Source organism: Lycorma delicatula, chromosome 5, assembly GCF_047948215.1.
Source record: "Lycorma delicatula isolate Av1 chromosome 5, ASM4794821v1, whole genome shotgun sequence".
In the NCBI taxonomy this organism is placed as follows: Eukaryota; Metazoa; Arthropoda; class Insecta; order Hemiptera; family Fulgoridae; genus Lycorma; species Lycorma delicatula.
In genome coordinates, this window is record NC_134459.1 from 27,385,454 (window position 1) to 27,409,422 (window position 23,969).

The window sequence follows — 23,969 nt, forward strand, 5'->3', positions numbered from 1 at the left end:
GTATCTTTTAGATACTAATTTTCCAACTGTCTGCACATACACAAATTATGTACATATTGTCTATATTGAACCTTCAATATTAAAAAAATTATACAACAGAGTTTGTTTATATAATTTTAAAAATATTACACAACCAACAGAGTAGGAATTAATAACTACATAATTATTTTTTATACAATTTTTATAACAATTTAAATACAAAAATAAAAATTTCACATTCTGTTAGCACCTCTCTAACACACACATTTATGTGTGTGTTATGTGTGTGTGTGTTATATATATATATATATATATATATATATTTATATATATATAAAAACACATACATAAAAATACATATAAAAATATTTTAAAAATATAATACTCTAACAATATAACAAATTTATAACATAATAATTTTATAGTTTTTTTTTTAGAATTTCATTAACAATAAAAAGTAATATAAAAATTAATGAATACATCTTTAAACACCTTCACCATGTTTTTCTATTTCTTCAATAACATAATCCATATCTTCAAAGGTTGGCGGAGGATGACAAGTTGTAACAAGTCTGAAAAAATTGCACAAGTTGCGTTGAGGAAGTGGCTGATAACCAATCATTAAAGATCCACTCAATAACATATTTTCTTTTATTTTAGGAGCAACCTGAAAAAGGTTAAGCATTAAAATTACTGGCACAATTACAAGTGAAAAACTGTATTTTCTACCCTAATTATTCATGTTATCTTACATTCTGATTCAGGTACTTACACTTATATTTACAAACTCAAAAAACTTCCAATAATTTCAAAATTATATTTAAAAAACTGATTCACTGAATATCATGGGCAACTTATCATCAATCTTGTTTATTATGTATGTTGAAGATGTGATTTAAAATGCTGAAGAAACCAGTGTAACAGGAAGGGGAATAAATTGCATAAGGTTTGTGATGATACAAGATATTCAATAGATGATTTCAAAATAAGAAGACACATGACTGAAAATGCCATGAAAATGAATATTAGGAAAAGAAAAGGTTCTTAGATACCATATTAAAAAAAGAATGCTAAAGTGGAAATTACATAAAATCAAGAATATTTTTAAAAAATAATAGAAAATATGGAATACATAACTTTATGATTACAATATAATTGTCTTAATATATCTTTAATCGTAAAGATATATTGTTAAATTAGATAGGGTTAAATAAATCAATAAAACTTAATGACTCTTCCAAACAAATAGTAGCATGTTATTGAGCAGCATCCATTAGCATAAAATTTACTCAAACAGAATGAAATAATTAAATTTATTCTTAAGTTTGTCATGCATTATTTTATGAAGTTGAAGTTCTTTTAAAGAGATTCATAATATGATCTACCAAACAGTTAAAATACTTGTTTTAAATAACTTTTTTATTTTGTTTCTTAAAATGCAATCAAGACAGTTTGGTATCACAGAAACAATCTAATATCTGTTCAATTATTTATCACATAAAATAACATGATATTGAAGTAACTAGACATTCACAAAATATTTCTTCAGAAAAAAAAAACACAACTAAAACAATAAAAATGGCCAGTTCAGAGTATACTGTAATTATGATATGATGTGAAAGTTTTTACTGAATTTATTTATGAAAGTATTTATTTAATATACTTCTACATAGAATGTTTAGAGAGTGGCATTTAAAATTTCAGGAAATGATTCTAAGTATTAAACTGAAAAAAAATCTTCAGTGAAAATAAATATAAAAATGGTCAGTTTACAATTAGTTTATCTGTCTCTTTCTTTCTAAAAGAAAAAACTAATTACTTCTTATCCACAAAAGATAATGATCACAATTTACAAGTGGTGGCTGAAATGTAACGCACAGTTGATCATAACTCACTAACAGGTAGTACAATGAAACAAATATGACATAAAAGAACATTTTATTTTTGCACAAAAACTTACACTTATTTTTCCACATTTACAGTTACAGTCTCCATTTACAGCAACACATTTCTCCCAACAGTGAACCAGTTTTCTCATTCTATCAATGAAGAGTGCTGGCAGTCTTTTCTTGATTCATGCCTTCAGTTAGCCCTTCAGTTCCATCATCCATGTTGAAATGAATACCCTTAATATCTCTCTTTAATTGCATAATGACGTGAACACCACAGGATGCCAAATCTATACGAAAGCTATAAGTAATATATATGAATGTACAGAAGGTGTAGAATAGGTGCAAATTTCAACTTCACAAGAGCCTTGGTGGTTGCATGCAATGTGTTGGTGGTTGACCAATGCTTCCACCTCCTTTTGGTGCTTCTCCTCATCAGTCATAGAAATCAGTTGAACAGTTGACCACTGGTTTCTATGACTGATGACGAGTTCTACTTCTCTAAGTTCATCCTCAATATTCACTTTACCAACGTCTGATGCACAAAATTTTATTGTCCAGCTACTCAATGTACTTCGAACAATATTTCATCACCATAATGGCTTTTAAATGAAGATGAATGTCATTAAATACATTTTTTCCATTGTTAAAAATTCAATCACACCAAACTGTTTTAGATACATTGACATAGCAGTGTACTTGACTCCAAAACAATGGCAAATAATAGAAAATTAACAAGTTTTGGAATGTTGACAGAAAGCAAAACCTATCGCTTTTGTTCTTCAATTACATTCCAGGGTGCACTGTATTTCAGTCGGCCCTTGAAATATGTATATTCTACGAGGGCTGTTTTTTTTTTAACCTCTGATGGGCTATAAAAAAAAAAACACATTGACATAACAAAATGATTTTAATAAAAGTTGAGTAGTATCTAACTTATTTTTCTACATAATCGCCAAAATGATTGAGGCATTTATCATATGTGACACCAGCTTTCCAATGCCCTCTTCAAAGAAGTTGACCGCCAGTGAGGTAAGGCATGTCTCGACAGCCTCCTGAAGTTGTTTATCGGTGACAAAGTGTTGTCCACCTAACCACACCTTCAATTCTCAAAAGAAGGGAAAATCATTAGGTGTTATATACAGTGGATGGTCGAAAACTTCCCACTTGCCGACTGTTGAGAAGGTCTTGCATCACATTAACACAGTACAGTTGTGCATTGTTGTCAATTAAAACCATGCCGGACAATAGTGTACCTCTTCGTTTGTTCTGGATCACTCTGCAGAGACGACATAAAGATTCACAATAAACTTCCCTTGTTATTGTTGTTCTCTGCTCCATAAAGTCCACCAACCAGACACCTTTAAGGTCCCAAAAAAATGTACCCACTGTTTTCCTATTGCTCATTGTCTGTTTCAACTTTTTTGACTTGTTTGGAGAAGAAGAATGCATCCTCTGCTTAGACTGTTCTTTGGTGCCAGTAATGATAGTCTTTAAAAAAAACTCTTCCCCATCACTATTGTAACACATGAGAAACAATACGGCTGATGTCATTCGTTGCATTTTTTGATATCATTCAACATTTTTGGGCTTCAATGTACACACAGTTTCTGGCATCCAAGGTCTTTAATCACAATTGTCTACAGAGAAGACCTTGAAATTTCTGGGATTTCTACAGAAAGTTCACTTATCATAAACCTCTGTTTATCACAGACAAAATCATCAACATGCTCAACTAGGCATACAGTAGCAACAGACTTGTATTCTTGTCCATCTTCATCATGGACATTCATTCACCCTTCTTTAATATGCTCAACTAGGCATACAGTAGCAACAGACTTGTATTCTTGTCCATCTTCATCATGGACAATCATTCACCCTTCTTTAATTTACCTATACCATTCCCATACAATACCATCACTCATAAAGTTTTTACCACATACTAGGCTCATTCTGTGATGGATTTTAGTAGCACTATAACCTTCTGCTTGCAGAAAATGTATCACACTTCGCAACTTACACTTGGCAGGAGCATCGATCATAGTGGCCATCTCCAACTGCCAGTAGCTTGGCTCAGACTGATACAATGGAGTCGGCAATGACAAAGGCATGGTGGGAGGGGGTCGTAATCACATGCCATGGCTCACCTGGCTCCTGACTACCTCGTGTTTACTTAGGTACACAATTTGAGGTTGAAAAAAAAAAACAACCCTCATATATAAAACTTTTTAACACAACATAACAAACATTTTTTAAACTTTTAAAAATGGTATCCATTTCAACCTTTAAAGTCATATTTATTAAAAACTAGGGAAAAGGCAGGCTTACGGACTGCTGCAAAAATGTTACATGGTTTATGTTTAATTTTTTTGCCAATTGTAACTAATTAACAATCCTGAATTTAGCCTTCAAACATTCTGTTGTTTACATCAAAAAGCTTCAAAATCTGAACATTTTTAGCTGTTTTTGAGTTGTGATTTTTTAACAGAGCTTTAACCCCAATGATTTTCCTTTTTTATCCCCAGAACATAAATAAAATTTTAGATAAATCATTGTATAAAGAAGTATACATTTTTTGAAAAATATAAATCGTTCAAACAAATGAATCGTTCATGTAATGTGTGCAGCCACTTGGCGCACCACCATTGGCCAACACTGAGCCAATAGCAGCTAAAATAAAAATGTGAGCACATACAACAAACAAACAAATTAACACACCATCATTTTTTATGGAGATGACTAGTTATTTTATACAAAAAAAAGTTAACACTGCAAAATTTAAGTTAAAGAAAACGAAACTATATTTATTATGATAATTCAAATAAAAAATGAGATATTCATTTTTTACCACATTTATACCTGTAGTCATTTTATTATAAACAAAATGCAATATCACAATGAAAGGATTTTTAATAGAAAATTTGATTTCTGTTAAAATTGGAGTATATTAAATTGATGAAATATTGTCATCTTAAAATGTTAAAAATTCATTTTTTTCTTTGTTAAAAGATTTTTGTAAATATTTTTAAGAAATTTGGCATTAAGGCTTTAGTTAGACAATCTATCAAAAAAGACATTTTTAAAATTTGAAATAATTTTTTTTTAAATCTTTGGCTTACTATTTGAATATTTGATATAAAATACAAATACAAAATTTGAATTCAACCATCTTACACAGATTTGAAGTTATTAAACTATTTACAGAATAAAAAAAGATATACAGATGGAAAATGAACAATTTTTAGATTTATATTTCTCTTTCTTCAGTTTAATATATAGAATAATTTCTTACAATCTGAAAAGATCATGCTGATAATAGAAAAGTTTGACATGATCTTCACTTAACACCTTGTGAAACCCACTTTTCCTCTAATATTTTTACTGTATATAAGACTTAAAATAACAACACAAAGATATCTTAATAAAGTGCTGAATCGACAACAAAAATTAGCTATCTAGAGCCAAAATTTTAAACATTACAGATAAGATAACATCACACATCTCATCAAGTGTGATACTGAAATACTGGTATGATATGATTACTGTAGAATATCTGTAAAAATTACTATAAAATACATAATATGAACAGATTAAAAAGTACTGACTTGTTCAACTTTTTTCCACCAATCTTCATCTTCAGGTTTATTCCTCAATTTTTTAGGAATGTACCAGAAACAAATGTTTGAACATTGAAATTCTGGTAAGACTAACTTAAATCCATCTCTTTTCTTAATCTTTTCCAAAAAATATCTGAAACACAAAAAACAATAAGAATCCATACAAAGAACATGCTAAGTGTTAATTTACTTTTTATAATGGGTGAATGGCCAATTACAATAAATTTTTTAATAAAATAATAATAATAATGACATGGGATGATTAAAAATGCCAACACCTTACAAAAAATTGAATCCAGAAGCAATTTAACTTCTTTTCATAGCAAATAACTGAAGAGTTCTCTGGCCAATCAGACTACTCCATAATAGAAATATCTCATATTTTAATGGAAGTAAATATTTATATCACAGAACATTCATAAAAATTTTATATTTACAAAATAGTAGATAACAAATTACTTAAACCTATCAACTTTTTAAACAACAAACTGAAATAAATTTATTACAAAAGCACTGTGCTTTCATTCAACTAATAACATAATGGTTTCAGTTAATCGTGTGCCGACTTTTATGACTCATGTTATGTTAATACCAGCAATCCTTATTTTGTTCAAAAAAAAAGACAGCTGTATTTAGAATGTACAATATATATATATATATATATATATATATATATATACACAATATTTTTCTGCGTTACAGTAGAATATAAAGTTGTTAATGTTAGTGATTTTTTATTTACATTAACAAGATGAAAAGTAAATGTTGACTGTTGTTTGAAAGACTTTTAGTGTTCACTATATTTTTATTTAAAACCTGTTTGACCATGTACAACATATGTAGTCTATATAGCCACAGAGGTTAAGTTTACATATTCTAAAAGAAGTGTGTTTATTAAATAAATCATTTTTTGTTCTTAAAGCCATATTTTACACAGATTTTTCAATTTTTGAGATATTTTCCCTAAACGTTTGTTTATTTACATTAGTATGATAAATTTTACATTTTCTATGTTTTTATTTGTTTATTATGAGTACAATCAGTTTGTTTATTATTATGCAAATCAGTGTAGTGTTATATCAATTTGTGTACATTAGTGGAACACTTATAGTGGGTTTAAAATAGATTTAGGTTATAGTGTTGAATCCTTAACACATTCAAACGTTTAATATTAATGCTAAACAATATACTAAATCAACAGACACAATTCAAATCCACCACAATTTTTAACTATACTTCAGTCATGTTTGTCAGGGTGAGAACAACAGCACAAGTCATTTAAAGTAGCTGCCAAGAGTAACTGAAGATTAAAATTTTTAATCTTTTTTTTTTTTTGGAGCAACTAAAATTTTTAGTTTGACTTTAGTACTAAACTCATTTAATAAATTTGGTTAGGTTTGTCATTTAAAAAACTATATTTCAAATAATTTTCATCATCGAATGTCAAAAATAAAAATATATCAAACATCAAACATTACTAATTTATTAAAAAAAGGTAAAATTATTAAATTATAATTACAAAATTATTAAAATATAATATAAACAAAAGTAACTCCGCCCATATTATAAAAATAAGCTAGAGTAATTTTTTTTTAAATAGACTTAAAATTGAATTCCTAGAATAACTAACATAATTAATGCAAGATGGAAAAATATCTTTTTGGAATAATTAATTTGTTCTAAATGGAAATACAGATTTGCAGTAATGTTTATGACAATAGTTTGCCCTCAACACAGAGCCAAATAAATTGATTTTCTAAAATCAGAAAAGCTCTAATTTCATATTATCCTGCAATATTAAATAATTTAAAAATTTAACTTCATAAAAAATGGAAGCTTAAAATTTAATTTAACATAATCTTTCTTAAACTTTACCTAGAAGCATTAACGGTATTATCAACAAGCTTTCTAAAACCAACATCACCACGAGCATGCCACATCATCCAAAGTTTAAATGCATCAACTTTGCGGCCACATTGAACACTTTTGTCACCAGTATCATATTGAGTATCATAAAACTTATCTTGCTGAAATAAATACGTTGCTGCAGCAGAGTTACACTTATGTAGAAGTCCCTGAATGTAAAACAAGTAATTTTTATTTAAACAATACTTAAAGTCCAATGTTTTTATTCTAACTGTTCTTGATCATAAAGCTTTAACTTTTTCAAAAATAAAAATGTGTATCCTTCCACATGCTAAAGAAGGACTACCTACAATTTATGTTTATTAATCAATTTTATCAAGGGCTAGTAAACAAAATTAAATAATATTAATTTCAGAAATAAATTTAACCCATGCATTAATCTCATTTTCCTCAAAATTTAAAGAATTCGTGACAAAACTATCAATTATAAATATCTTTTTATAGAATGTGATACCAAATCTTTTAAAAATACTGCATCGAAAAAAAAATCAAACAGTTTAATTTAACAATTTAACTATTCTTATATTTGATTTACACTAAATTTTGTTCTACTTGAGATTAATATTTCTGAGAAAACATGTTGCATTATGAAAATAATTAGTTAGTTTTTACTTCACTTATCAGATTCCTCAAGTTGAACCATGGCATTTAGACAGTGACACGTTTATTAAAATTTTACAAATAACTATCAGAAGTTGAGTACTAGGGCAGTAGAACTCTACTCAAAAATAAATACAAATAAATCAATACAATAATCTACTCACAAACTTTAAGATTAAGAGAATATCTAAAATAGTCAATTTAGGTGACTTTACTTTGTTTTCTTCAATTAGAAATTAATCTAAACAATTTTATATTTATTGTTTAGAATCAAATTTAATAAACACTCTGACAATCAATTTGTCAATATGACTGTATGTACAAAGCATAATTACACACAGATGTCTGTTTATTTATTTTATTACACCTTGTCGATTGAACTAGTCTTACCAAAGGCGATTATCATGACAAACGGGAGAGGAAGAGTGAAGTTAATGATGTCAGTGACCTGGATGCTTGTTGAATTGTTCAATAGCAAACTTCCCTGGAATTTGATGTAACAGATATGACATAATGATACAACTGATGTTATATGTAATGACATCTGACTGTTGCCAGACATGATGACATTTAGTACTGCTAATAATCTAATGGCACATGATTGTCATTTAATCTGCACAATCTGCAACCACTACCACATTCTATTTAAACTGAAATTCAGGATCAACTTCTTTCAAACTATAAACAAATCAAATTCCATGTTATTTTTAAATGGTGAATTTCCCAAAACCAAACCAATAAAGGACAGTGAATACTAATTAGTTAGTCAAATGCTTTTCATTTTTAAATATGATCAAATTAAGCCACCTCAAATAAAAAGAATATAACTTCTTCAAAATAAAATAATGGAAAAAAGTCTCCAATACATGGTAGGCGTACACAAAATATCTAAATCATCATAGTTATTAGATGGTTATCAAATTATTAAAATTTAACAATGATTACAATACTCCACCCTTTAACATGTTCATTGCTCCCGCTATTTTTTGTTTGGTCCTTGATGCCAGATGCCACTTAAATCGGTAACTATTCATTATTATAGCATTTGTTTCACTTATTTTTTGATAAAAATAAGAAAAAACTAACTTGGTACCTATCTGTCCCACCAGATCGTTATGAAATTATGATCAACAGGGCCAGTGGGACCAAATACCAGTACTGAGTTAGTCATCATGAGACTGAAAAGTCCCAACGGCATCCTGCCACAAAGGCCAGTGAGACCGATCAGTCCAAGAAGCAATGAACATGTTAAGGAATTTATTCCATTTAATTAAAATGTTCTTCAAGTACACTTTTTTTAACTTGACAGTTCTATTATTACCACACTGATATACAAACAGTACGTTTCCCAAATGCGATTATTGCTACAATGTGCTGCTTTATGTGCTATTTTAATAAATATATTTTATCAAAATATAACCGAGTGATTGTTAATGAAAAAAATTATGTTTTAAAAAGTTTTATTTATTAATTTTACCTTAAAACATAACATTACAAAGTCAATTAGTTCAATCAGTAAAATCATTACTAAGTAAATACACCGAAAAGAAATTATAATGAATCAAATCGTAAGTCAAAAAAGATACTAAAGTATGCTGATGTTAAAAGATTTTTCAGAGAACAAAAAGCATCAAACCAGTCAATTCACCGATGGTGCAAAAAGGGGTTCCCTTAAGTTTGTTTATAACTTTACCTTTTACTCAAAATGATGACACACAAAGTAATAAAAAATTCAAAGACTTAAAATTCATAAGGAATTTGAAGTCTTAAATTTTATTGAACAGCCTATAAGTCCTACAGAGTTTAACTTCATCTTCCTTTTGGTATCAACATCATCTTTATTAGGGATTGTAACAACTGGATTCAAAGAAAATACAAACCCTTTTACTTTTAAAAAACCACCAAGCCAACCATCTTGTTTTATCCTGAAGAACTATAGTACACTGATCTGATCAGCTGTAATTTCAGAATGCAGTTTAATAAATAAATACTAAAGACAAAAAACTAAAATTAATCCTATCGTTAATTTTCAGCTTTTAACAATTTTTATAATAAGCTACCTTAAGCATTTACCTTGTGGGAGAATTAAAACAAAGACATCTCATTTATTTAGTTTTAGCTTTTATCTCCTTCACCATATGATTTTATAATTCAACTCTAACACGGAGAGATCACTATTTTTTTCATTGTTTAAAATTTAACCATACTTTAGACTAATTACAACTTATTAGAATACCAAATTTAAGACAAAGATGGATGGATTTCTTTCAGTTACAATGTATTTATTTAGTATATCATAACTAATGATCAGAATAAGAACAAACTTTAAGAAACCAAACGGTAATTAAAACTTTAAAAAAAAACTGAGTTTTTTCAAACCTTTTCCTTAATAACAATAATGGAACACTGAAGAGGTGCTCCAAGCATTTTATGAGGATTCCATGTATATGAGTCTGCTCTGAAATTTAAATAAATATAGAAATTTCATAAAATTACAATTTTAAATTGTAAATAGATTTTTAAAATATGTATATACTAAAATGTATAAAGATAATTAAAATATTATCCACCGGACATGGCTAAATAGAGTAACATTTACCAAATTGTTTAAAGCAATGCATTTTGTACCTGTCACAATTTCAACTTTCTTCAACATTTCAAAAACTACAAATTACTTAAAAAATTTGGTATATTAATAATAATTTGTAACTAATTAAAAAAATATATATTACAGACCCAAATATATTTTTGAAGTGAAAACTCGTACATACGAATTACATGGGAAAATGAGAAAAAAATGCTTATATATATATATATATATATATATATAATAATACATATACATAAATAATACATAAATATTATGCCGTACATGCTTTTTGAATGTAAGTGTCATGTGCACACATTATAACAAAAAATATAAAATATAAACATGAAATACATATTTGATGTACTCACTCTTTTATCCAGCATTCTTCACAATTTAAGTATAACATATTATAATATGTTACACTTACACTGAATTTAAACAATTATTTTTTTTTTATTGTTATGAGTACACAATTAAATATTTCATATAAACAAACACTTTGATATATAATAAACAAACATTTCAATGTATATATGTATACAAGCACAACCAAGAAGCAACATGGTACAGCTAACTATAATTCACAGTCTATCTTTACCATATACTTATCTATACGTATACACGTATATGGACATGTATGTTGAAAGAAAGAAAGAGAGTGATAGACAGGGAGAATTATTGTGAATCACCAGCAGTTTTTTCTCCCACCTCTCATCCTGTGCTATTACATATAAGCGTATATATATTCTCGCTCTATGCCTTTTTCTCTTTCATATTATATATATATATAATGAATGCTCCCAAATGATTAGATTTTTTTTTTAATTTGCTATTATTAAATCAGATCTACCAACTTAATCCAAAGATTAAACATCATATAAAATTTAAACATGATTAGTCTGCATTTCAAAATGTGTATTTTTTTGTTATTATCAATTATTTTAAATCGTTTTAATATTACTAACAGTAGATTTCATCATATGTTCACATACAATGACAAAATGTTTATGACTTCTTTTAAAATTATTAGTGTTCTAAAAATCTCTTCTTGAAAAATCTGATAGTTTTTTCAAAGTAAGCTTGACTTCATTCATTACATCTAATTTTATCCTGATCTCTGGAGCAAAGTGCTTATCATGCAGAGGCTTCAAGTTTCAGTCTTGGTCAGGCATATCATTTCTTACACACTACAAGATTCATTATCATCCAGCTGTTGTAGGCCTGTTGTTGTTGAATTATTAAATAAATAAATTTTACACAAATTATACTTGTCTGTAGAACAAATGCAATGTTACTTGTTCAATAGCATCAAAGTTATAGAATAATTAAATAATATTTTCAATTTTTTTTTTTGCATTATTGATTTTGTAAGTTATATTGTATTTAATTTTAATGAAATATGTTTGTATTACATAAATATTGTTATTAAACTATCAATCAGATAATGTAGTAATAATTTATATGTGTGTAATTTTTTATTTATTTATATTTTAAGAACTGTATTTAATTTTTTTTTCATATAGAGTGGGGTTCCTCATACACAATGGGGTTACTTCAGCAGTCTAATGTGAAACTTTGAAGAAACTTAGGCGAGCCATTCAGAACAAACATTGCAATATGCTGTCAATCAGTGTTGTTTTTTTGCATGACAATGCTCGTCCTCACAGTGCTTGAAGAACTCAAGAACTTCTGAATCAATTCCAATGGGATATTTTTGATCCCCTTATAGCTCGTACTTTGCGCCGAGTGATTCTCATCTCTACATTCACATGAAGAAATGGCTTGTATCACAGCACTTCAATGATGACGATGAACTTCAAAATGCTGTGAAAGGTTGGCTAGGTTACCCAGGTGGCTGAATTTTATGAAGAAGCTATTTGTAAATTAGTGAAACGTTATGGCAAATGCAGGAATTTAAATGGCAACTGTGCTGAAAAATAGTTAAAAGCTGTATTTTAAAGTTGTACATAATAAAATATTTTTATCTATGCAGGTTATTTTATTTATAGCCAAATGTAGGTTGTTAGTTTCCAAACCACCCTCATACATCACCAGTAAAATTTGTATTTCTTGTATTTCATGCATGTTAATTTTGTACTATTAGTAGTCAAATTGATTTTTAGCATTACTTTTGAAAGAATCAGAAATATTACCAACATGGTTAGATTATTGTCAATATTAGTGCACATTAAAAAAAAAAAAAACATAGGGCTGAGAATTAATTTAGTATATGCAAATTAATGCAAAGGCATGAAAGAAAAAAGTATGCTGAAAATTATCTTATCTGTAAATAAAATACATGAACACAGGGCACTGCAGCACCTGGGCATTTTTTTTTAACAAACAAAAAGAGGCTCAAACTGAATAAATGCCAGAAAAAAACTTGTTACACCTTGTTAATTTTAATGACTATTTTCTACAATAAACAATTAAGGAATATTTCAGAAAAAACAAACTTCTTCCTATGGCCACTTTATTTAAAGCCTCTTTGAATGAACAATCAGGTATGAAAAAACTCTACTGTACATTATACTAAAAAAATATAGATTTTTTATTACAAGAAAGTTTAAAATAAATACAAGCTTCTGGACAAAAGTTCAGAAAAGAGAACAATGGTTATGTTAATTTGTAAAATATAAAATATTTTTAGCAAGCATAATACATGAACAGCCAATTGTGACAAAGACCATTCTTAGCCACCACCACAGTGTGATATGTTTAATTATTACCATAGATATTAGATATATTATATCATTATATTAAAATTTAAATATAAACAAAAATTAAATCAAACTACTACATTTATATTACTAATTAAATACCTTTTTACTTTTCTGCAAAATGGAATTGATTTGCAATTTAAAAATCATTTTTTATTTCTAACCTGTGGGTTCCATTAAGTACAGATGAATACTTCTCAGAGAAAATTAATGATCCTCCCCAACATGCCTAATAACAAAAATGGTAAAAAATAATAAAACTGTTTTCAGTAAACAGTACATATAATTATATTTTTAACTAAGTTAGAATAAAATTACTGAATTTAAACAGAAGAAAATAGCTTACATCAATATGTAACCAAAGGTTAAACTCCTTGCAGATATCAGCAATGGATTCTATAGGATCAAAAGCTCCAAGAACTGTAGTTCCAGCAGTTGCATTCACAAAGAATGGCTTCTTGCCTTCACCTACTGATTTTTCAATGCTTGTGACCAATGCACCTGGCTCCATACAGCCTCTTGAATCAGTTTTTACTTTTATAACATTTTCAGTTCCAATACCCAGCCAGTGAGATGCTTTTAACATAGAATAATGACTCTGAAATAAAAAAACATACATATATATAAATAAAATATAATTATATACAAAACACACATATTTTGTAGGAATGTAATACATTTAAAAGTGTATACAAGTTGTGTTGGAAACTCATAAGTCAGTTACAAGCAAGTGGTATATTGAGAATTGGTCAAAAAAGGTACTGAAAAGTGATATAAGGAAAGTCTGCCTAAAGCTACCAAAGCTTTCAAAAGCTGTGACTAAACTCAAGAATGGACACGGTTTTTTCACCATGATAACACTCCAGCACACCGCTCCAAAGTTTGCTCAAAGTATTTGGCCAGCATTGGAATAAAACTGTTAGAGTACCCTTCCTAAAATCCTGACCTTGCTCCATGTGACATTGCGCTATTCCATGGGGGAACATCGCTCTGTTCACCCATGTGAATAGAATGTAAGCGAAGCATTTTATGAGCAAAGAATATCTCCTACGGGCTTAGGAAGATGATTGTACTCAGATCTTCAACAAAATATGATAGGGTTTTATGAAGTCAGGTTTCGAAGGATGGAGATAGCGCCAAGGCTGCACGCACAGTCACAGGAGCACAGACTTTCATAAGTCAGTGTACCAAAAGACATTGTACTGTGCACATTAGTAGCTGTGCAATTTGTGCTATTGTGACCATATGCGTAACCACTTTTGCGATTCCAACATGAACAAGCTTGAAGAAAGAGCGAAAATAAAATTTTGTGTGAAATATGGCAAATCTGCCATTGAGACGCTGCACATGATGCAAGTTTATGACGGTGCTGCCATTAGTCATGTGAGATGATTTGAGAGGGCATGCACGCTTTAAGAGTGGAAAAAACTTTACTGGAAGATGATGAAAGATTAGGAAGACCTTCAACAAGCTCAACATCAGAAAAGCTCAACACCTCGGCATTATGCATCAAGAATTCATCACCAGTGGTCAGACCACCAATAGAGAGTTTTACTGCCAGGTTTTAACACTGAGGAACATTTGACAAAAAACTGGATGGCTGCTCCATGACAACAATGCACCCTGTCACAGTTCTCTCCTCACATATGAGTTTCTTGTAAGACACAACATCATTTCACTTCTGCAAGCATAGTTCTCTCCTCACATATGAGTTTCTTGTAAGACACAACAACATCATTTCAATTCTGCAAGCACAGTACTCTCCAGATTTGGCTCCTGAAAACATTGTCTGTTTCCTGCAGTTGAATGTTGTCATTTTGACACCACTGCAAAGATCTAGCACAAATCACGAAGGTACTTTCCATGCTTCGAGAAGTGGACTTCCAGGACACGTTCCAGAAATGACAAAAATGCTATATTACTGTGTGAAGGGACAACTTTGAAGGTGACAATGCATATATGTAGATAAATAAAGTAATTTCTTGTCAACAGAGCTAGTCTCTAAACTTTCTGATACCACCTTGTATCTAATGGATTTTTGTCTGCAAAAACCTCATCACCATCCTTACTGCTTAAATGAGATAAGTTCCAGCTAAAAGTGTAAATCGCATTTCCTTTTAACCTGATGGTTCTGCCTTCTATGACAGTTGCTTAATGATTTATTATTTCACACAAAGAAGACAAATTGTCATTACTTAATAACAGTGAAATGCAAGTTATGATATAACTTAATCTATCAATTAACATCCTTCATTAACAAGCATTAAAACAACTGAGTGTTGGCCTGTTATTTCCAGAGTAAATGAAATACATAATAATCGTACTGTAATGTTACATATAAATTTAAAGTTTTATTTACATATTAAGAAAATTACTACTAATTATGTTCATAGATTATTTTATAAGTTAAATATTTTGATATTTTTTCTAAATAAACAATTAAAATGACTGTTTATTTTGCTTTAGTACAGTCAACAGTTAGATGTTATTCTGGAAATATTGTATGGGAAAATTTCACCCAAATGTTATATAAAGTAAGCTATATAACTAACTTAAATGAATTTTTTGGATTATTTGAAATAAATGGTTAAAATTCTACAAAAAATTACATTATGATTTTGATACATTGAATATCATTGGTCTTTATGAAAGATCATTTTTGTATTTTGTATTCAAAAAAATAATCTGTTTTTGTTTATTGCTGAGCATAATTATACAATCAGAAGTGTAATAATGTTAGCATCCTGAATTTCAGAACAATAGTTATAAAGAAACATTTATTTATTATTTCGATGTTTCAGAGAAACATCAACTTTAATTTCATGACAATTCCAAAAAATATCACTAGTGCAATCCAAAATTATGGTATAACAAAAGCACTTTTACAGAACATATGCTTACAATATAACAGAAAGAAAAAATGATATTTATATACCAACATCTTCAGACGTGAACATGACTAATGGTGGCAAATGAGAAACACCTTTTCTTTTAATATCAGGATCCATTTTATATCTTGCTAAAGTAATAGCAAACATGTTAGCAACACTACCACCTAAAATCATAACACATGAAAAACTACTTATTCATAGAAACAAAACTAACGTATTTAAAATAAAATGTACAATACATAAAAGTAAACAAATCAATAAATTTTTAATTTTAATCAACAAATTTAAATCAATAAATTTTAATGTTTGATCTACGCTACTGTACATCATGCACAATGTGTATGTAATGATTTTTCACAAAATTTTTCCAATTGCCTCACAGTCTGATTTGCCGTGGGCTTGGCTGGGTATTACATGAAAAACAGAATTCCACCAGATAGCATCCAACTTCATTAATTTTTTAGAGCTCTTCTAAAATTCTTTAACATTTTGCAATATATATCAGCACTCATGGTAGTTATTACTAAATTCAATAAGAAAGACACCTATTTTTCCCAAAAACGGTAGCCATAAGCATTTTTACTGAATGTTCTTATTTGAACTTCTTCGGTCTAGTAGATGATGAATGCCACCATTGCATTGACCACTATTTTATCATGACATTCGAATAAGAAAACTGGGTTTCATCTCCAATAACAATTTAATCAACAATATTCATTATCTTTTTTTTTTCATAATGCCACAAACATTCATGAGCTGCAGCAAGACTTCTCTCTCTCTCTCTCTCTGTGTGCGTGTGTGTGTGTTCATGCATGCATGTGTGTGCGCATGCACACATGCCAGTTACCATCTTCAGCAACTATCTGGTACACAATAATTTATAACCAATTTTTTGGTCAAAATTTCACATTAAAGGCAATTGGACATCTTGAAGTTTTCTCAAATTTTTGCATGAATATTTGTTCCTTCTTGAAATTAATGATACCATTGTCTTATTTTAGCATTAATCATAATATTCAGCCCATAAACATCAAACATTTGCCTGTGAATTTCAACCACACAATTTTTTTCCCATCAAAAATAGATATACTCCTCATAATTCACAGTTGCCGGAATCACAAATTGCAGGACTCATTATAAATGGATGAATATAAACAACAAACATCAAAATGACTAAACTATTGTTGGTAACAGCTGAAAATATCTATTGAAATAACTGAGCCACGCAAGACCCATCTGTTTAAATCATATATATAGGGGCAGCAAATTCAAAATGGTCCTTACTTTAAAAACACACCTTATAAATCATTATTTTATACTACATTTTATTTTTAACCATTGGCAATACTTATTTCCTTTGTTGGCACTGTAAGAAAACGACTTTCAATACTTATGGAATTTATTGCCTTCATAAGTAATTGCACCGATGATCTTTCTGAATAGTTACACATTTATATTGACAGTAATTTAAAAAAATTAAATAAATACAATATTGCAGCATTAAAGAATCCAAACCTACTAATTTGAGGGATGGTATAAATGGTTAATTAACTTAATACAGTTGGTATAACAGTATACATGGTCAGTTAATTGTTGAATTAAAATTTAAAAATAATATCAAAGTACTTATAAGAAATTATGTAACATTCTGATGTTAAATTTAACAAAAATAGCAATCCATCAAGCAATTAAAAGACTTGAAAAATCAAGTTGAACAGTTTTTAATTAATTCTTTAATTTAATTTTGAATATTACTCAAGCACAAAACATATAAATTAACTTTTATGGTTTAACATAAACAAAAGACAATTTACCAGGAGCAAATATCCCATCACCATTTTCAAAACCAACCAGTGCCAGAATTCTTTTAATGACAGTTAATTCAGCCAATGTGAATGCTGGAGCCACCTCATATGTATATCTGCAACATTAAACACTGTTGTGAAGATTGAAAGAAGCAAGCTGATTACAAGAGTCTTTGAATATTATAAACATTTGATCAATCAGGCAGTCTTGATTTTTTCTTTTTAAGTTTTTTATTAGCTTCACATAATTTGTTTAACATGAATTTGAGGGAAAATATTTTAATACCAAGAGTAAAGCTAACATTAATATTTTAACGCTCTAATAAAAATATCAATCCAATTACCGATGTAGAAGGTTGTTCAAAACATTTAAAAACAATTTATTGAATATGTAAAGCATTATACAATCAATCTCCTTCAAAATATTCTTGTTTTCTATATATATTTTTCCAACGTCCTTTCATTTCCAGAAGTAGTTCTGAAATGTACTTTTCAAAATAGCTATCAAGGTGTTTTGTAAATCTTTTATTATGGACTCTATTGTTTCAAATCTCTCAACTTTAACAATTTTAATTTTGGAAATAAAATGCCAGCAGCAACTAGTCGGGTGGGAGTCTCACGAATAAGCATCAACACCTGGGTCAGTGCATTGTCATGGTTAAGCACCAAAATTCATTCACATTTCTTCTTCCATACAATTTCGAGGAAACTCATCAGATATCTCATCAGAAATGAACAACTACAAAAAATATTGTCAACATCACCTTTATGATTGTATGACTTTTGCATATCTTTTTCGGTTTCAGTGACAAATTTCCAACCCAAATGACTGAGATGGTTTCCACGCCAGCTATTATTGTCATTAAGATTTCACTAACATTTACAATATTCAAACGTTTCTGACAGATCACTACACAACTGTCTTTCTGGTCTTGTGTCAAGCGTTTTCAAATGAATTTGGCGGTGATACAATAATATCCTGATTTTTTGGTTAGGATTTCATGACATAAAAACACCGAAATCCCAGTTTCTTCTAATGCCTCACAAACTGTTAAATGTTGATTTGTCTTCACGAAATTGTTCATTTGAGCAAAGTGCGTTGTGTCTGTTGACATAAAGAATGATTTTACCAAAGAGAATTTACCAAAGAACGAGCATCATCTTTGGTAGATTCTCAATCAAGTTTGAAACTCCAGAGATTATGTAAGGCTCAGAGAGTCCTCCCTGTAAGTTTCTTGAAAATTTCTTGAATTACGTTGAAATTTCACCTAAACTTAACACAAAATTTTCCCTTGTTCAGCAAAGTTACTCATCATAAAATTCACCGAAAGCACCAAATAACTCCTCTTAATAATCACAAGCCTAAACTAATCATCCTAAATAGACAAAGGTGGTGGGGGATTATTCATTAGTTCCTACGCTATGCAGTTATACCAACCTCATCTCAAATATCTCCATAAGCACCAGAGAAAAAAAAATTATTTTTTGAACAGACTTTGCCTATACACAAACAGTAAAACAGCAGACTGCACTTCTAGACGTGCAAGTGTTTTAGGAGGACTAAATGATACTTCTGTACATCATAAATGAAAAAATTCATAACCGTATGAATTCCATCATTAACTATAATTAGTTTAGTACTCAATTTCTTTAGAAATGTGAAATTCAGAACTAGGAAAGTGTTTTGAAAATTTAATTAATAATTATAAACGTAATACAATTTATAATTAAAAAATTTTTCCATGTAATCAGTTATAAAATTTAGCAAATAAACTAGCAAAAATTACAATAATTCAATCTGAATAATGTACTCGTATATTCTTCATTATTCTCTCTGTTTTTAACAACATTCAACAAGCTAGCATACATTTTGAATTAAACTTTTCCCCTGGTCCGTTTCACTCAATTAACAATTATTTTTATACATTTATTTTAATTTAATAATCTATTTACTATTATTTTATTGTTATAACCCCAGTCTTGTTCCGGTAAACATTTTAAACAGGAAGATGAAAAGGAATGAGAGATGAAAAAATGACAGACCCTTGCCAGGAACTGAATCCAAAATTGGTTGATCTAAAAGCCAATTTGACTTTATATGACTTTCTATGTTTTTTCCTACTTTTTACCTTTAAACTGCTTAGATAATCATAATGCATATTTTTACTTTAATTTCAAGTGGCCGTGAGGTTCTAAATTTAACCTTTAAAAAAACTGCACCTTACTTATTAAATTATAACTTTCAAAAATGCTATTTTCCAAGATTTATGGTAACAAGATATTCAAAAAGGTAGTGAATCCACTCAATTTAATATCCATATGGTAATTAAAATTATTGTACAAGTTTGTTATCTTGATCTCACCCTATTTTTCATCATTTTTTTTTTCAGTTTTTTCTCACTTTTTTATTTAAAACTGGGTCTTGAGCCTATAACCTTTTGATCATGAATCCACATCTCTATCTCTACTCTACAAATGAAGGATCATAATCTATACAAGAAGAGAAACAAAATTCAGTTCATTACATTATCACACAATATAGAAGCAAAATATAACCAACCAATTATTTATTCTGTGTTAATTCGACATTACACATCACTTAACTAAATTACATATATATATAGATATATATATTTTACTTAATCTAATATTTTTATATTATTGTATAAGGGAAAAATTCAGTGAAATTTTATAATATTTCACCAAACAGATTCGCAATTACAAATCTATTAAAAAATAAACTTGCCCAAACAGTTTTGTAAGTGATACAAAACCTCAGTAATGCTAAGTCTCCTACTATATACTGTTCTGCCACTTAAAAAAACCCACTCTATTAGTTGCACATGAACCTTGTAGGTTTAAATAAAGTTATAAATATGTTTGAAAGTTAAGAAATGAAGACCAGCTGCTTCAACTTCATTATGATTTTTGCCTCAACACAATTACAGAAACTGGTTCAATTCTATAGCATTTCTAATATTATCCAACAAAACATGTCCAATATAGTCAAGAATAAATATTAAGGTTCCTTATACATTCTTCAAAATAAACACTGATGAGGCAAGATCCTCCTATTGTTATTTCTGTCTGGTGAACAGGTTTTCAAAAATCTCAACACATCCCCTCCTCCAGTTTTCATAACTGCTTCTTTAAACAATGTATGCTGTTCTTTAAGCATATATAGTTATCATATATATTTATTCCAGTTAACAGATGCATTCTTCCCAGTATTCAATTGCTTCCCATAAAAACTTTCATTGACGTTTTAATATAACAAAGTAAATAAATTGGACAAATCCAGTTGTTTATTCAAATTCAAATTTTCTAATAGAACTTTCAAATGAACTTAAGTTAAAATTTCATATTTTACTGATTTCTGTACTTCCTGGTATTTATAAATAATATCACACACTCCTGCAGAAAGATAATAGCTGGATCCTCTAATAATGAAGAATTCAATAAATTCACTGATATTCTAAACAGTATGACAAACTGCATCAATAAACAAATATTATCAAAAATGAAATGAAGTACAACTAGTTTAGACAGAATCAGTTGCCTAATTCCAGTCACAAAAATGGATAGAAAGTAACAACTGAAATAATTATTAGAAAATTAACATACAAATCAACTCTGATTTACATGTTAAAAAATTCAGCTGCATAATGAAAAACCAAGTGAGATCAAGGTGACAAATAAAACAATACCTTAATCAAACATTTTCATGTTTTATTAGGTAACCTTTAAAAACATCACAAAAAACAGCATGCTGAAGTTTCAGATGAACCCTCCATACATTTTTTTTTTTGCACAACAATAATAAATTTGTAACTTAATGTAGTTTGTTGTCTGTAACTTGATGATAATGAATGAGGTTGGATACCAGAATAAAGTAAAATGGAAAACAGCTATTTTTAAAGGCTTAATGAAAATATGCAGTAAGAGAAACAGAATAAGGTAATCAGATATATAGATAGAAAGTGAAAACTGGTATGGAAACAAAAAGAAAATAGAATATCCAAATTGCAAAGCTGTCATTTAGATAAGTAAAAAGAGAAAAGTAAAAGAAGACAGATCTAGTAATTAATATCCAACTGGACTGGATAAAGATACACATTTATATGCAATACTTACTGGTTAGTATTAAGGGCTTCAGATATCCAAGCACCTGCTAAGCCATATGGATCAAGTCCTCCATACAGCTGGTTTAAAAAGTATGGCTGACAAGTTTTAACTGAATGTTGTATTACTTTCCTTACTAAATTCCAAAGTTCTTCCTCATTTTCAACTGAAGTTTTTAAATCAAGATCTAACACATCCGTCTAAATAAACCATACATACATATTATATAACCACACATACATTAAATAATCATCATCAAACATATACTTTTGACCACCATATTTACTATTTTATTTATTTATAGATTATGCTTTTTACAGTTTGAGATAAGCGGTTTTCTACCCGATATGTTTCTCTGGTAGGCATGCTTTTGCAATGTTATAGATTTCCATTTTTTTAATATAAATTAGGCCTGAAGAATTAAACTTTGCATTGATATAAATCAGGGGCTCATTCAATTCACTTCCATACCTAGCATCAACATCACCCACCAATGCCAAATTTAACAACTATTAAAACTGAACAACTAAACTACCAAAGAAAAAATTGTTATATATCAAAAGAAGATAATTTCCACTTAACATATTTTTTTTAAATACAATATTTATTTCCTTCTTATTATGAAATAGATTCAAATAAAATAAGTAATTAACTTTGGCAATTAAAACTTATCATTTAAAAACATAACTTTCTGTAGCAGCAAAACTAATAGTGTAAAAATTATAAGATACGTGATTTATGAGATACATTTTATCACAATTAATAATAAAAAAAATTAGGTATGTTATAGCCTACCATGTAAACACTGAATCCAAATAAAGAGAAGATTACATCAACTAATTTTTATAATGGTGTTGGTAAAGTGTGCTCGTAAAGGTAATAAAAAGATCTTTCAATTTTTAACAAAAACCAAAATGTGCTTTAAATGAATATCTTTTTACTCACATCATGTTAATATACTTTTGAACCTCCTGTATATATACTAGCAAAGTAGTTTTGCATTGTTTTTTTTTTCAGAAGGCATGTCAACAGAAAAATAATCATAAAATGATTTGAACACCTATAAACTAAATTAAGATGCAATTAAAATCTAGCACACAATTTTTTTCCAGTATAATAGTGATAACTTATGATGTAAGAATAACTCAAAACATAAGTGACTGATATCATGGAGTAACAAAAATATTATATGTAATTATCAATCTTCTTTTAAAATAAATTTGTTTTGGTTTATAGTTAAAAATTAAGTTTAATTATATTTTTCAAACTGTTAAGTTTAGTAAAGAAATTTATAGTATGAAGTTTAACTTTAGTATAAAAAAATAATTTAAAAATATTCCTTAGCAATACGGTTAAAAAAAGTGGAACTATTACTAAAATAATATCATAAAGAATATAAAACATCAGCTTACTTGCAGTATCTTGGGATGTTTGAACACAACAACTGGAACATCTTTACTAGCTCCAAGTGCACCTTCCTGTTTCAGAAGTGTCAAAACTCTGTCAAGAAGTTTATACACAGAATCTGGATCATTTCCTACGAATTCCGATTCATTTGATTCACAATTAACAGACATTTTAAATAAAATCTGGTATTTTTCTAACCTTACACTTGTATACTGGAGTGATTAAACAAAAAATGTTAATATGATAATAACCTAAGAAAATACTACAAATAACAAATATATATGTCTCTGAAAATATCCCTAAACAATATAATTTTGGTTTTACAATTTATTACATGCAGATAATGCACGACCCACAACATTACACGTCGTGACTTACACGACGCCTCTTTCTTTGCATTTACTCATGTACCTAAAATTAGCT

The 23,969-nt window shown here is 28.8% G+C and overlaps 1 protein-coding gene across 1 annotated transcript; it reads right to left on the reverse strand.

Annotated features, from left to right (window-relative positions):
• Nucleotides 1-298: 298 nt before the first annotated feature.
• Nucleotides 299-23,957, reverse strand: LOC142324827 (acidic amino acid decarboxylase GADL1). The gene is made up of 10 exons (XM_075365841.1): nt 23,552-23,957; nt 22,152-22,339; nt 18,027-18,133; nt 16,261-16,376; nt 13,668-13,919; nt 13,486-13,550; nt 10,391-10,469; nt 7,361-7,560; nt 5,474-5,618; nt 299-646 (listed from the first exon to the last, which is right to left on the reverse strand). The coding sequence occupies exons 1-10, from the start codon at nt 23,714-23,716 to the stop codon at nt 464-466; spliced, it is 1,500 nt and encodes a 499-aa protein (XP_075221956.1). The 5' UTR covers nt 23,717-23,957; the 3' UTR covers nt 299-463.
• Nucleotides 23,958-23,969: the final 12 nt, after the last annotated feature.